Raw genomic sequence first — 15,710 nt, 5'->3', positions numbered from 1 at the left:
GTTGGAGAAACATTTAAATTCATACATATAGTTACTTTTCTTTAATAAAAGATTATAAATTGAAAGTTTTCTACCTTCAAAGAGACTTCTTAGCATTTTAGGTTCTTTATAATTATAAAATGCCTCATGTCAAGTTTCTCATATTTATGGTACTTTAGAACTAGTAAAGTGTTTGAGTCCTATTTATGCTCTGTTTACAACATTTAGTGAATGTGATAAATCAACTCGAAAAAATGACTGATGAGCAAATTTTACCTTGATCAATTCTATTTCAGGGAAAATATCACTTTAGAACTTGGGGCCGATACTAGAATACAAGTTTTTAAAAATAGCTTCCTTAAGTTCCTAACAGCTAATTTCTTGAGAAATTATATAAGAATCACATTTTAAAATTCACCAAAGGACTCTAAAGTCAATCCCACAGTCAAATACTTTTCACTATACAAATAATCAAATAACCACCTCTTGCTATACAACATACACACACGTTCACTTGTGATGTTGTTAGGATTTTTGTATATCTCATATTTATAAGTCAGGCCATAACTTGATGGGAAATACACACCGACTCCACTATAGAAGCTAAAATACTTGTGCTACATTTTTGATGCTGTTTCTATGTCCCCATCAATATTCCCCCATTGTGGCTCTGGGTAACAAAAAATTGTCTAATGCTCTATTTTCCATACGGAGGCCTCAAATGAAACATTATCATGTTGGGGTTTGAGGTTCTCTTTCTGGGTCCTGTGGTATTTTCACACAAAAAGTCGAAGAGAAGAATAATTGAGAACACCAAATTTACATGCCAAGTTTGGGGATTCTTTTCTTTCTTTGATTATATAAAATAACCAGTTCTGAATGTGTAACTAAGAAATTCTCAGGACAACAATATCAGTATAATTAGAGTAGAGATTATAATATTTTCCCCAATCCTTGAAACATATTGACTTTCTGGAAAATTTTTAGATACCAAAAAAAAAAGAAATTTATTAGAGATGATACGATAGAAATTATAAAATTAGCAATTTTATACACAATTGTGAACGGCAGGCTTGTCATATCTTCTCACTATTCACTAATGAACATTCTCTGGTTGCAGTCTGTAGAACTGATGGATAAAACTTTCGAATTCCATTACACAAATACTGGAATATAAGAATAATTTTCAAGTTACTCTTTGAAAGTCAGTGAAAGTCAATATTCAGAATTTATATATAAACAAAAACACTGCGGAAAGATTTAGAGTGAAGGAGTCCAAAGATTTTAATACTTTGGAAAGCTCTGGCGATGTTATAAAGTGCTGTTCACTGCCTTCCCAGGCTTAGAGCGACATCGCCAGGATGGCCCTATGTCTGGGCAGCCTTGTGATGCAGCGTTCCCTTATCAATTATTCCACTAAGATGCTTAGGTGACTAGGTTGAATCGTCTTGATGGTTTAAACTCATACATGAAACCATTTGGAACCTTCCCTCAGGCTCTCACTGTTCTGGCTTCTGCGGCGCCGCTTCCCCAAACCCCTCCACTTACCTTTCCTTTCGGCTGCCTCGGCCCTGGTCAGGTAGTGGTAGAAGTGATCCAGCTTGTCAGGCTGCTCTTCCAGGGGCCTCTGCACCCAGAGGAGGGAACTTAGTCTCGCAGCCTCCCTCTGAGCATCCCACTTCTCCATCAGAGCGAAGAGCTCGGTGAAGGACTTGTGATAACCATCTCGCAGCATGTCTACGCAGATGTTCTTCTTGTACGAGTTCCGGTAACTGGCAATAAGAAGCAGAACACTCAATGCGTTATTTCAGTCCTTGAGATCTGTGCAGCTTTTTGATCCTATAATAATTAAAGGTTGAATCATGCTGCCTTTTTTTTTCCCCCTCAGTGAAAGCACTGAAAACTATCTTTGCCTCAAACACTCATAATTGAACAACTTTAGTTTAATGAAAGATGCCAGGAGCTATCGAGATACAGTGATTTTAGTGAAATTACATTATAAATATATCAATTCCAGAGCTGAGCTCCCTTTGATAAGGACAAATAAGCGAGGTGACTGATGTCTTAGTCCATTTGGGCTGATATAACAAACTACCTCTGAATGAGGAACTTATAAACAATTGAAATTTATTGCTCACAGTTCTGCAGGCTGGAAGACCAAGATCAAGGCTCCAGGAGGGTTGCCCTCTGGTGAGGGTCCTCTTCCTGGTTCACAGCCGGCACCTTTTAGCTGTGTTCTCATATGGTGTAAGGAGCTAGGGAGCTCAGAGAGCTCTTTTACAAGAGTGCTCATCCCATTCACGAGGGTCCCACCCTCACAACCTCATCACCTCTAAAATCCTCGTTTACCTACACCTTTGGGGATTAGGATTTTAGCATAGGAATTTTAGGGAATGCAACATTTAGACTGAAGCAACTGACAACATCTAAAGGTACCAAATACATGAGCTTCCCACCAACACAAAACGAAAACACTCAGTAAGCCCAGAAAAAATCAAATGTATCATTTAATAGCAAAACACTATTCTATTAAGTGATTCCACTGTATACTACGGAGGTTCATTCATTCATTTATGTAGAAAAGGTTTATTGAAATCTCTTTTAAATATACTTTCAAAATTATTTTCAGTTAGGATTAAGTTAATGATGTGTTAGCTTAATATTTTGCTTCTAACTTATAACAAATCATATGCAAGGAGATTAAATAGTCCATTTATCTAGTCAACAAATAGCTATTAAGTTTCCTACTGAGTGCCAAGCACTGTTCTGAGTCTTTTTTTTGGCCACGTCCCTGCCACATGGAAGTTCCTGGGCTAGGGATCAAACCCTTGCCGCAGCTGCAACCTGCACCACAGCTGAGGCAATGCTGCATCACAAGGGAACTTCGCAGGCAGCGTTCTAGACCAAATAGATTCAATGCCCCTGTGACATGTCTATTCTAATGGGAGAACACAACCAACAAATAAGTCAACAAGTCATAAATAATTTCAGATGCTGAAAATTGCTATATAGGTAAAAAAGGGGGTTATGGAATAACAGCTGTGTGGCAGCCATTATTCCACTAAGCAGGTAATCAGAGGCCAAATGATAGAGCTTTATACTAATGATTTTACATTTTTTAATAGGATACAATTAAGTATTTAGAACTGACATCATGTGATACTACTATCAATAAGCATTTCATTGTGAAGAGGAAACCGTCTGTAATTAGAACACCCAAGGATGAGGCCAGCTCTTCTAACCTCCCTGGACCTCATTTCTTCTCATCTGTGAAATGTGTATGTTAGTCTGTGCCCTACCTACATCACAGAATTCTTTTAAGAACTCAGCAAAATTATGCATGTGAAGATGCTCTGAGAAATGTGACGTCCTCAACTCCTGGCCCTCCAAGAGATACCTACAGAGTTTAAAAAACAAACAAATGAAACCAAAATGCCCAGGCCCCATCTGTCAAGAATATTTTACTCAATGGACCAGCTTAGGTGTAGAACAAAACACATACAGCGACAAGGAAGGGAGTGGTGAGAGGGATTTTTTTTTTTTTTTTTTTTTTTTTTTTTTAAAGGCAGGACCCTGATGGTGGCAACCTCAAAGCCACAGTGAGAAGTTAGGACTCCTAGCTTGTAGTGAGGTAGAGCCATAGAAGGGTTTGAGTTAAGGAAATGACTCAATGAGACTGTATTTTAGAAGAATCATCTGGAAAGAGCTCTCCAACTGAACTGCAACCCTCCCCCACTTGGGGACCAGTGTGAGGCACCTATTATTACAGGACTGGTTCACAGAGAAAGGAAATCACATTCCCAGGCCCCAAAGTCAAAATCCACCATCTTGTCAAAATGATGGCCAGAAATGTTTGACATGGAGAAGAGAGAAGCAATCACAGATTTTCGTTTGTTTCTGCCCTCTGGCTGAGAGAGAGGAGGGGAGTCTGGAGAAGGAAGCGGTGAGATAGTGAGAAGAGCCCGGTCCTCTTTCCCCTCCCCTCCCTACACAAGGGCATGGAAAGGCAGCAGAAGTCACTGCAGAGAGTTTCTCAGCAGAAGAGGCTATGCCCGAGACCAGAACTGGCCTGCATAACATCCCATAAACCCTGAATGGTATGGACTGAATACTGTCATTGTCTAGTGGGCTTCATGTGTGATGAACAAAATAATGCCACACGCAGCAACATGGATGGAACTAGAGATGGTCATACTAAATGAACTAAGTCAGAGAAAGACAGATACCAAATGACATCACTTATACGTGGCATCTAAAAAAGGACACAAATGAACCTATCTACAGAACAGAAACAGACTCACAGATATAAAGAACAGATTTGTGGTTGCTAAGGGGGAGGAAGGGTGGGAGACGGATGGATTAGGAGGTTGGGGTTATCAGATGCCAACTATTATATATAGAATGGATAAACAACAGGGTCCTAATATATAGCACAGGGAACTATATTCAGTTTTCTGTGATAAACCATAATGGAGGAAAATATAAAAAAAGAATATATATATATAATATCAATATTATATATTATATATATATATGAATCACTTTGTTGTGTAGCAGAAATTAACACAACCTTGTAAGTCAACTATATTTCTATTAAAAATTTTTTTAAAGTTAATGGGAAGAGAGGACTGGTACGTCTGCCACAATGTCACTGGCCATAGCAAGGGGATGTGTGCTAAAAGGCTGTTGGATGCACTGCCCTTTGGGAACAGAAGGGGGACACAGATGTAAGTGTGTGGATAAGAAGCACTGGGAACTCCTGAAATGGTCAGGTCAGCATATTTCCAGAGCTGACAGAGAAGGATGAATCAGGTGCACCAGCGATGGACTCACGTACAGAACCCCATAGGTTAGGAATGCATTCGATTACAAGGGAGAGAAAGCTTGACTTACATTGTCTTCAAAACTAGAGGTGCCTATTTCTCACAGCACAAGACACCTAAAGGTAGACAGCTGCTGGCTTTGGTTCTGTGGCCTGGCAAGTTTTCAAGGCCCTGTGCCTCTGGGATTACTCTTCTCCTCACTGGTCACTATAGCACTGCCCCAGCTCCAGACATTATGTCCACCTTAAAGGAAAGGACAAGGGATGGTTTGAGTGGCAATACCTGTGTCTCTCTCTGTTACTGGAAAAAGCAAAAGCATTCCTGCAACTACTACGGGAGTTCCACTTTGGTCCCCTTGGTAAGAACTGTGTCACATGGCCACCCCTGACTACCCGAGAGTGGAAAAACAAACATGCTACCTGTTCCTGGGCACATTGCTGCCCCAAATGAAAAGGGAGTTATGTTAGCAAAAAAGAAAGAAACGGATACTGGAGAGGCAAGTTCAATGTCTGTTACAAGGTTCTAGATCAAGATCTGGGAGTAAATTCTGACAAACCCCCACTCCCAGGCTTGCTGGATAAAACTGGGCAGAATTTCCAGTTAAATTTGATAAACCACAAATAATTTTTTTGTATTAGTATACCTCAAATATTGCATGGGAATACTTACATGAAAAAAAGTTTCTGGTTTTTGAAACTCAAATTGAAGTATATGTTGTATTTTCATTTGCTAAACCTGGTAACCCTATTTCCCTCTACCCCGCACTAGTGCTATGTTGTTTCTACATAGGAAAAGAGGATCTGGAGAAGGAGTGTTAGAATATGAACAACCTGAGAAACCACTGAACTGGACTGACTTTACTGAAGAGGGACGAGATTGGATTTTTACACTAGGGAGGATCAAGGCTCAGGGCCAGGAATTAAAATTAAGTTATAAAAAAATAAAGACTTTCAATTTGGCATCCTTGAGCTTGTGACTCTGAAATTCACACCAGATCCAAGAGAATGGCTGGGAGGGGGGAGAACCAAGAGCAGGGGAAAGAGAAGGGAAGCTTTCGGAAAGGAGGGGGACACAGGGCTGAACTGAAGTAAAGGTGGGGGTGGGGTGGGAGGATAAATAGAAATAGGTGGATTCAGTATATATTTAGGAGGTAATAATATCAGTTATTGGTAATTGAGTGGATGTTGAGGGTGACAGAAAGGGAAGAGCTAGGATGAAATCAGGTTTTTGGAATGGGTAGCTGGTAATTTGCTCAAGAGAGGATCACAAAAAGATGAACAGTTTGAGGGAAGATAATGAGTCTGGTTCAGATAACTTGAGTTTGAGGAGCCTAAAGGGATGTCTAAGTGGTACCCAAAAGGGCAGATGGGGGGATGGCAAAGAGGTTTAAGAGGACAGGAAGCTGGAAATCCAAACTTGTTTCAAACAAACTTGCTTCAGAAAAACAAAGGGGAGGGATAAATTAGGAGTTTGGGATTAACAGATACACACTACTATATATAGAAGAGACAAACAACAAAGACCACTGTACAGCATGGAGAACTACATTCAATATCTTGTGGTAACCTACCATGGAAAAAGAATCTGACTGGCCAACAGGGACCTGCTGTATTGCACAGGGAACTCTACCCAATATTCTGTGATAATCTACATGGGGAAAGAATCTGAAAAAGAGTAGATGTGTGTATATGTATAACTGAATCACTTTGTTGTACAGCAGAAATTATCACAACACTGTAAAGCAACTATACTTCAAACTTTTTAAAAAAAGAATCTGAAAAAGAATATATAACTGAATCACTTTGCTGTACACCTGAAACTAACATAATATTGTAAATCAACTAGACTTCAGTTAAAAACAACAAGTACTGCCACCTTTGTATGTCTATACCCTGGCTGCCAGCACGTATTCCTGTGAGTAAAGAAAGCATAATGTGGCAAAAAAGCATGAATAAAGAAAAATCAGAATATTGATTTAAACGATAAAAATAAAGACATGTCAAGAGGCCATCTCAGTTCTAATCCCAGCTGGGACAGAAATGCAGAAAATCACTGTCTGAGCCTTATTTCCTTCACCTGGGAGATGAGGGTGCTTTAAGTTGGTTTTGGTCCACCCAGCATCTAGTTCCACGTCCATATGCAGCAGTACTCCAAAGTACTTTTGGAAATGGCACATTACGGGTCATCTTTGTGGACTTAATTTCAAAGACCTCCTAGTTAAGGGGTGGATCAGTGACCCAAATTAAGCCACTGGCCTCTCTCCCAGGATTTTGAATCTTGAGGCAAGAAATACAAAGATAGAGAAGTTTGCTGGAGCTCCAGTCAACCTGGCAGTGACATCTCAACAGGAGTTGCAAGTAGCTCTTGCTATCCTGATCCATTCAAGGGTCCTGTGTCTTTTCCTTTTCGTCTGAGCTGGGTTCTCCCCTAAATTCAGCTAGTTACCTAATATTCTTCCAATAAAATCATTTCCACTTTATTGAGTCAGAATCAGTTTCTGCTGCCTATAACCAAAGAACGCAAACTGATTCAGAAGGGATTGAGCTAAAATTGTATCCAAGACTTCTTTCAGCCACAAAACATCCATGATATATAACCAATATCAATTTTTAATATTTCTAGTACATTTTTTAAAAAGACCATTCTTTGCAAAAGAGATTTCAAATAGAAATGTATTTAAAAATGCATTTATAACTATGCTGATATCATCTCTATTTTATATGCACATTTGTGGGCACACACATACATGTATGGTATTGTTTAAGCCTCACTACTAACATTTGAGAGCCAAAAACAACAATTAGTGGTTTACTAAACAGGTTTCTCTTTAAACATGCATTGCTAATGCAAATTATTTTTTTAATCAGAATAATTTTCGCTTTTTAAAATGAACTGGCTATCTGAAAATAAAAACATATGTTAATTTCCACCATTATATGTAATTTCTCAGGCTTTATATTTCGTAACAGAGAATCACAGTTAAAATTCACTTGCTTTACAAAAAGGAATTTTTTTAAAAAATGCAAATAGAAACATAAAGAGAATTCAAATTCAGCATTTTATTTATTTCCTTTGGACATGAACTACTAGCCTTTGGTTTTATTTACATATGAAAACAAATATTTACCTAAATTAAAATATGTTCTTTTTAAGTATCAGAAGAAGAAAAGACTTCTTGACCTGGAGTAACTATACTGGGAGGAAATTGAGAATTCTAGTAAAATTTCTGGAGAGATTTGATGTTATGGAATTTGAGGAGAATTCTCCTGTCAGAAAAGATGCCATTCACAGAAGCAAAAGTTGTGACATTCACAGATATGCTGAATATCCAAAAATCTATATCCTAAGCAAGATCTTTGTTACCGCAGATGTCTGAGGCTGTACCAGGCTAAAGGATGCAACTGAAGAAGAATGGATTTAAGGATGGAATTAAGTGGCCATGTATTTCATATGGATTTTTAAATACTATTAAAAGGCATTATTCAATGGAGAGTCTAAATAATTTGAATTTACATTAAATAAATATATATTCTGAAAGAAAGTAAAACTAAACACTTTGACAAAACTCCATAGCAGTTGAATATGTGGAGACACTGGGAGATGGGGAGCTTTCTGTTAAAAAACCACGGAGACATTATTTTTAAATTCTGCCTTCAACCATTTTGAACAGCTACTGTTTAAAGAGCACCTACGATGTGTCAGACATTATTTCTAAACCACACAATAACCACAATAATACCTCCATTTTTATAGATACAGAAACTGTCTTCAGTAAGGCTGTGACTTGCCCAAAGTCATACAAGCTAGTAAGTGGCAGGAGTGGCTTTCACACCCAGGTTCCTCTGCTAATTCTGAATTTTTTCACCTTATCACATTGCCTCTTATTATATCAAATATTGTTTTTTCTTCTTCTGATCCTCTAGCACAATTTTTTTGTTTACTTGCATTGATGGTTTAGAAATTTGTCATCATGGTGCAGTTATGATCTGACTCTCCAATTAGAAAGCCATTGTTGTTATTCGTGTTAATCCACATTTGCACTGGACTGGGGAAAGAGGTGTCATTTTGTGACTCTTCTTTAAAATGAGGAAGCAGATAGCAAGTAGCATCTGTGCAAAGCATATTAAATAGATGAGATTCCCACACAAGGGTGTAAAGTCTAACACAGAAAACACTGAGAGAGAAAAATACATGTAAGGATAAAAGGTACACACTTGTACAAATATAAAAAACATGAATGAATAGACAAGGCGATTTATCTTATTTTCTTTGTACTACAGGTATTTATACTAGTTATTAGATGGACTTTCAGAATAAAAAATGCATTATCAACTATTCTAATTATGATTAATTTATTTAACATAGTTTCATATGTCATACTAGAAACCTGTATGAAGGTGAAGCTACACATTCAGTAAAATATTTCAAAGGCAGCTCAATAAGCTCAATACTTTAAAACAGGATCATAAAATTTTTATTTAATCTGACAAAGATAAACTCAAAAGATACGTTACATCTAGTCAAAAGTCGGGATAATACTTTTATTCCATTAAGTTAATATTTATAAGTCACTAGTGGGTTATCTATGTGTCAGTAATAACAGTCTTACATTCATATTGTAGGGATAAATGTTATTGGAATCACCTACGGGATAATTACATTGACTCTTAAATTAATACTTAAATAGCTTCAGTTAATATAATTTCCATGGAATAAAGTGAGTCACCATTCTTACTCATATTTTCAGTGTAGGTAGGTATTATATATAATTAGAAGGAGAGAAAAAAAATCCGTTTCTTCATACACATATACTCTGATAAAAATAATGTGTTATATAGATATAGGGGTTTTTTGGTGAAAAATATGTTTTCCTAAAAAGCTTAAACAAGGATATAGCATTTCCTTAACCAGATAAATATATAAAGAAAAAGAAGTTAGAAAGAAAAAATTAATTACGTCTGAAATAATTTCACTTGAAAAGCATATAGAACATTTTTATAATGAAAACTGAAAGCATTTTTCTTAATATTACATATTTAGGTTTTTAACCATTATTAGAGTGGTGATTAATACAGATTAAGAATACATTAGCATTCATATTTTTGTGTAATAAACAATTGGTGTTGAGATTTTTAGGACTTTTATTTTCTATGAACTTCAAAATAGAACAAGAAAAAAGTTTCAATATAAAAAAAGCTCTTTTTAAATTTAAAGGATGTTCAATGAGTTGACTGGTCTCTGGGGGCATCTACTGGAAGTTCCGCAAACTGCAGTCACATCATGTAAATTTGATAACTTTCATTATCCATTTTAATACAGATATTATTTTAATTGATATGCAAATAAGGTGACACTCAAAGAAGATAAATGTAAAGTTATGCATGGTATTCTATCTCATCCATCTGGTAACAGAAAAACATGGAGCTGTCTATGGGATCAGTTAACTGTTAAAAATGTAAATAGGACAGGTGGCATATTACAGACTAACAGTTTTCAAACCACTCAGTTCCTAAGTTTGGAAAAACTAAAAATATATTCTAGAGAGAAACATATGCGTATTTAATAAGACATTTTTATTAATCCAAGCTCAATGCATGTAAAGAGCACTTTCAAAATTATGATGGTGTCTCTAAAACAAATTCATTTTGCATCTCAGTATGTTCACTAATGATAAATAACCTGATAATCACTGCTTATTTTCTACGTGACTTAATTTGACTATTTGTATGTTAATATCTCAAAAAGTAGAATTTGTTATACTTGGAACAAAAGAATCTATCCATTATTATAACTAATACTGTAATTAGCATTAGTCATTAATATAAATATTATTTCTCCAGAACATTTTTGGAGTACTTCTTCAAGGAAAATGAACATATAATGAACATAATGCAATCACTACATCTTCTGTATAGTTTTAACATATATTTAAAATGAGCTGGATAACTCATAATATGACTGCAGTTGTGACAAATCTTATAGGAATTTTAATATCACAGCCACCATAATAATCTTGATTTCCTTTTCAGAATATATTGGTCATATTCACTTAAAGAGAAAATTTTTTTTAATGATTATGAAGGTTTATCTAGCGTGCTATACTTATACCATAATATACTCTTTATTGCTATAATTTTATATAAAACCCTCCAATAAAGATGGAAATAGTTAACATTTTAACTTCACTCCAAAGAAATACCACAAATGTATATATGAGTTTATAGTTTCTGAAAATTTCACCATCCAAATAAATGCAATATTAGCTTTAATTGTATGAACTGAGAAAACTAATCTGCATAAAATGTTATATAAAGCAGGACTTTTATTTCAGTTTAGATTTAGACTCATTTTATAGCTAGATGTACTTGATAGCTTAAAAACAAATAAACAAAATCCACCCCCAAGAGGTTATGGAATAGAAATTTCTGTGATTTTCTAAACAATTGGAAGCTTACTAATTTGAATCTTTACAGGAAACTATTACATACACAAGTTTTGCTTTGTATTTTTGGAAAATGCAAATTTCATCTATTAATAGTAAAAATTAGAGAACACAGACTTTCAACATTTTAAAAGTATATGTACATTGAAAAATTCCATTTGGAAAGAACTACTTAAGTTCAACCTTTAATTCCTTTTTAAGAATTTTAGTAATAATAATTAAGAAAGTTTACCCCATTGCATTTTGGAAATTGGACTACTATTTATATAATTCTTTCAACAAAAAATAAAATACTAAGAAAATCTGATTAGCGAAGAATTCTCCCAACAGCACTTCACTTCAATATTCTTACTACTCTTCAATGGTAAGAATTCACTTGAACATGGGTGATTTTTTAATTTTAGGACACATATACTGTTCATACAGAATGGAACGAAAGTGATTTCTCCGATTCAATTATGTTAGAATTGGTATTTAGCAAAAAGGCAGTAACTTTTTGTGAGATCAATGAACGTTAATCAGTCAAACAGTATTTCTGCTGGTGATTATTACCCATTATCAGAGGAAAGCCATGGTTATTTAGCAAGCGGTACAGACTGCAATCTTACAATGGCTTTAAATGATTCCCTTAATAATAGAAAGACATTTTTTCTGTGTATACCCTGATAAAATGATGTATTCAAATGATTTCCATTCAATCAAATATTTGAAGTACAGTGATTGTCATCAATCAGGAAGGAGTAAACTATTCTTCAGTCAATCTAAAACGTTACCAAAATATTTACCCATGCAGAACACATTTTCTTCACTAAAAGATTTTCTTTACTGAAAAATCTCAAACTTGAACACATTTTAAAAATGTTTCATTAGCAGTTCAGTGAAGAAGCACCTCCTTACGTAAGGCTAATCACACATATAATCTTTAGAAATGATCTTACTATTTGCACACTTCTTCAGGAAATTCAAACTTTTTAATGAAAGAATGTTTCAAGCCAAAGATCAAACATGGGAAAGTATAAAATGAGTGTCATTGTTTAAGACAATTTTTTCAGGGAAAATATTTTCAAGCCAAAAGCCACCTGAATCCAAACACCTTTGTCTAAATAACGGAATCAGGAATGGAATCAATTCTTGTTCTTTCAATTTACACTGGAACTTTCCACTACAGAAAAACATAATCATACAACCAATTTGTATTGATTATATTGTTACTTATCCAATTAAAGTTGAAAAATAAAGCCTAAAAATAATCTTAGCTTTTGGATTAAGTTATAATGATAACAAAGACATCTGAATAAGTTAATATGATGCTGCTAGATTCTGCATCCTATTACAATGGCAATAAACATAAGAAAAAGAGGAGAAAAACAAAAATTAAGCTTCATGCTACACACTCCAAGCAGTGGACTATACACATGCATAAATATGCTCATGCTAACTCAACTCTATAATTTTTGTCTAAATTAGGATTTATGTTTTTTTATTAATATAAAACTCCACAAATACATCACTCTTTTTAAAACTCTGTGATTGATTTCCAAATTTTTTGAAATTCTATTATTTTGCAAATTTTGTCTCAAATAATATCACAAGTTTTTTCTTTCAGTTTTTCATCTTTACACCTTTATAAATAAAAGAACTATAAATTTTCCACATAAATGAAATAAACTTCGATAGAAATGGAAAGCTGGAGAATATAAAGACAAAACTTACTAAAACAACAAGTTGCATGAAAAAGAAAACTTCAGCTCACTGTATTTTTTTTTACTAAAGTATGTCATATATTTTATCTTTGCAAGAGTTTGACGAGTTTTTGCAAGTAAAATTCTGTTTCCTCTACACTTGCTAATAGTCATGAGAATCTGTAGTTTGCACCTTCCCATTAAAAATGTATTGTATTTTTTTGAAATTATTCACCCCGCCTTTTATCCAGATCATGTCTTTGAAAGGAGGAAGTAGATAATAAATGGAATAATTCATGATTTCCCATTAAATATGAAACTTTCTTTTGCAGAGTTTAGAAAATGAAGTTCTACATAATGTACAAAAGTTGATTAGAACTTTTTTAACCTTTTCAAGAAAAAAACCTTTCACATTAAACAACCGCATGAGGAGGCTTCTTTAGGAAAAGTAAACCAATAAATTCCTTACACCTATGGCTTTATTGTATATATTTATTCTAGTGTTGCTCCTTCCAAACACACATCCCTTTATAAAATATAAGTAGTTACTAAAATGATGGCAAGAAAAATAGTGTACATGGGTATAAACATGACAAGAATCTAAGAAAAATATAACTGATGTTTAAATTACAAAGGGAAAAATAACATAAATTAAAAATGAAAACAAAACATCATCCGTGCTTGTTTCAGCAATGTAATGGAAGACAGCGTGAAGATAAATAACAAAACCTACAGTTAGATTTCTCTTATTATGACATTTCTTCTAGAGAGGTAATATTCTGTCATGAGAGAAAAAATATATACTTTTATAAAACTTTTCTTTGCAAACTATCCATTGGACTTAACTATATTTAAACAAAAATTTTAAAGATAAAATTTTAAAAATTAAACCAAATGATTTTTAGGTTCATTCCAGCTCTATTGTTCTTCATTTCTTGGATAAGAAAGCTGGAGTAAATTTAACTGAAGAGAAATGTCAAGGTCTATTTTAGGGCAGCTGATGACCTCATTTTCTTTAGGTTTTTAAATTTGTGTGTGGAATCATTCAGCTCTTCACTAGACATATTTTAATTTTCCCCATATCAAAAAAGAATTAAGAATATATTTTCCCCTTCCAAAAGTGAATGGCTTAAGAGATAGATACCACGTCGTCAGCCATGTGAAGAAATCGCTAACACCGCATGCTCTTTAGTCACTGTTGCAAAGGGGGTGTGTGTTGCGCATACAAACAATGAAGCCAGGATTTCTCACAGACTATAGGTACACAGTGATCAAAACTTCCAAACGCGCATTGCATTTTACATTTAGTAAAAACTAAATGAATAAAAACAAAAAATAAATTGATCATTTTGAGGCTTTGATTAGACAGCATCTGTATATAAACATCTTCTTTTCCTGAATGTTGTATTAACTTTATTGCAGCTATCTCAAATATTTAGAACATTCCTACTTATAACTAAGAGCACAGGGTATATCAGATCAAATATGTGCATCAATAAGGATGTTGTAAGAACAAAAGGAAGTGTTTGTGAGAAGATAAAATAGCCTTGAATTTAGACTTAAAATTTGTCCTAGATACACATAGGGATTATAACTTCCTTGAGACAGAGAACACGTTATTTGTTCCTTTTGTATTTTCATATAATAGTGCAAATGCTAACAAAGATAAAGCTTGTATAACATTATTAATATCAAATAAAATAGAATTCAGGAATGAAAATACTAAAAGGGCATATAAATACCAGAGATTAATGTAGAGATTATTTTGCTGAGAGATATGGCAACTAGAAAACAATACACCTAAATACCAATAGCTCCAGAACATTTAAAATTAACAGAAATTGATTTTGATGCATTTTTTCAGAACATTATAGACTGGAAAAAAGACTTGAATAACAATTGTCTAGCTTAATTGAAATAATAGACTCAATCTAATTATTAGATCCTTATGGTTTTCTATATAGGACTATCTACCCAATAAATAGAAAAAATATATTTATTCTTCAGAAATACAAGGAATATTTACAACTAATCATGTACTGACCACACTAAAAATTTCATAAACTGTTCTCATATATGGCACATTTACTGAATGTAGGTATGTATTCACTTCCCAATCCTGCATGCCCACATGCAAAGAAAAAAAAAAGCCTCAAAACAAACTGATCCACCTGCAATTTACAAATTTACTTCTAATTTATTCACTGCCAAAAGGGGAAATCACGGTAGAAATCTTTATATATTTAGAACTGAAGTAAAAAAATTAAATATTAAATCCTGGGGGAAGGAATCATCATGGTATTCAAAAGGAAATTTATAATTTAAATACATTTGTTAGAAAACAAGAGCAACCTCATGAGTAAAGAAGCTAGCTTTCAACTCAGGATGCAAAAAGAAAACAACTATCAAAATAAACAATGATATGAAGTCAAATAAAAGACAGGGAGGGAAATATTAAAGGCAAATGCATAAATTAATAAAATAGAGAACAAAAAATTTGACCCATAAAACAAGCCAAAAAAAAAAAAAAACCCACAAAAACTGGGTTATGCGAAAAGACAAATTTTACAAGTGCTGTATAATCAAGAAAATCAAAAAGAGATGTCATCAGAATTGTACCAAGAATGGAAGAGGTAATACAGCTTCTAATTATAATTATAGTAACTGCTAACCTTTAGTGTAGCAAAAGAAAAGAATGGGTCAATATTAATATAATTTAGACACAAAAATTCCCCCCTCACAATCCACACTCCGCAAAAAGAACTCATTGCAAGCTAAAACCAT

General features: G+C 34.2%; 1 protein-coding gene across 4 annotated transcripts in view; it reads right to left on the bottom strand.

Moving 5' to 3' along the window:
• TTC29 (tetratricopeptide repeat domain 29) overlaps positions 1-15,710 on the bottom strand; it is a 235,139-nt gene that overhangs the window by 188,837 nt on the left and 30,592 nt on the right. For 3 of the 4 annotated variants that reach the window (XM_021101529.1, XM_021101528.1, XM_021101530.1), the window contains exon 5: positions 1,528-1,751. In XM_021101529.1, the coding sequence (XP_020957188.1) occupies positions 1,528-1,751 (224 nt within the window). Of the gene's footprint in view, positions 1-1,527; positions 1,752-4,872; positions 5,046-15,710 lie in introns of all 4 variants that reach the window. The other variant, XM_021101531.1, reaches the window with a different exon arrangement.

The sequence above is a fragment of the Sus scrofa genome, chromosome 8 (genome assembly GCF_000003025.6).
Source record: "Sus scrofa isolate TJ Tabasco breed Duroc chromosome 8, Sscrofa11.1, whole genome shotgun sequence".
NCBI lineage: Eukaryota > Metazoa > Chordata > Mammalia > Artiodactyla > Suidae > Sus > Sus scrofa.
The sequence above is the reverse complement of the archived record's forward strand: the minus strand, read 5'-3'. Positions and strand labels throughout refer to the sequence as shown.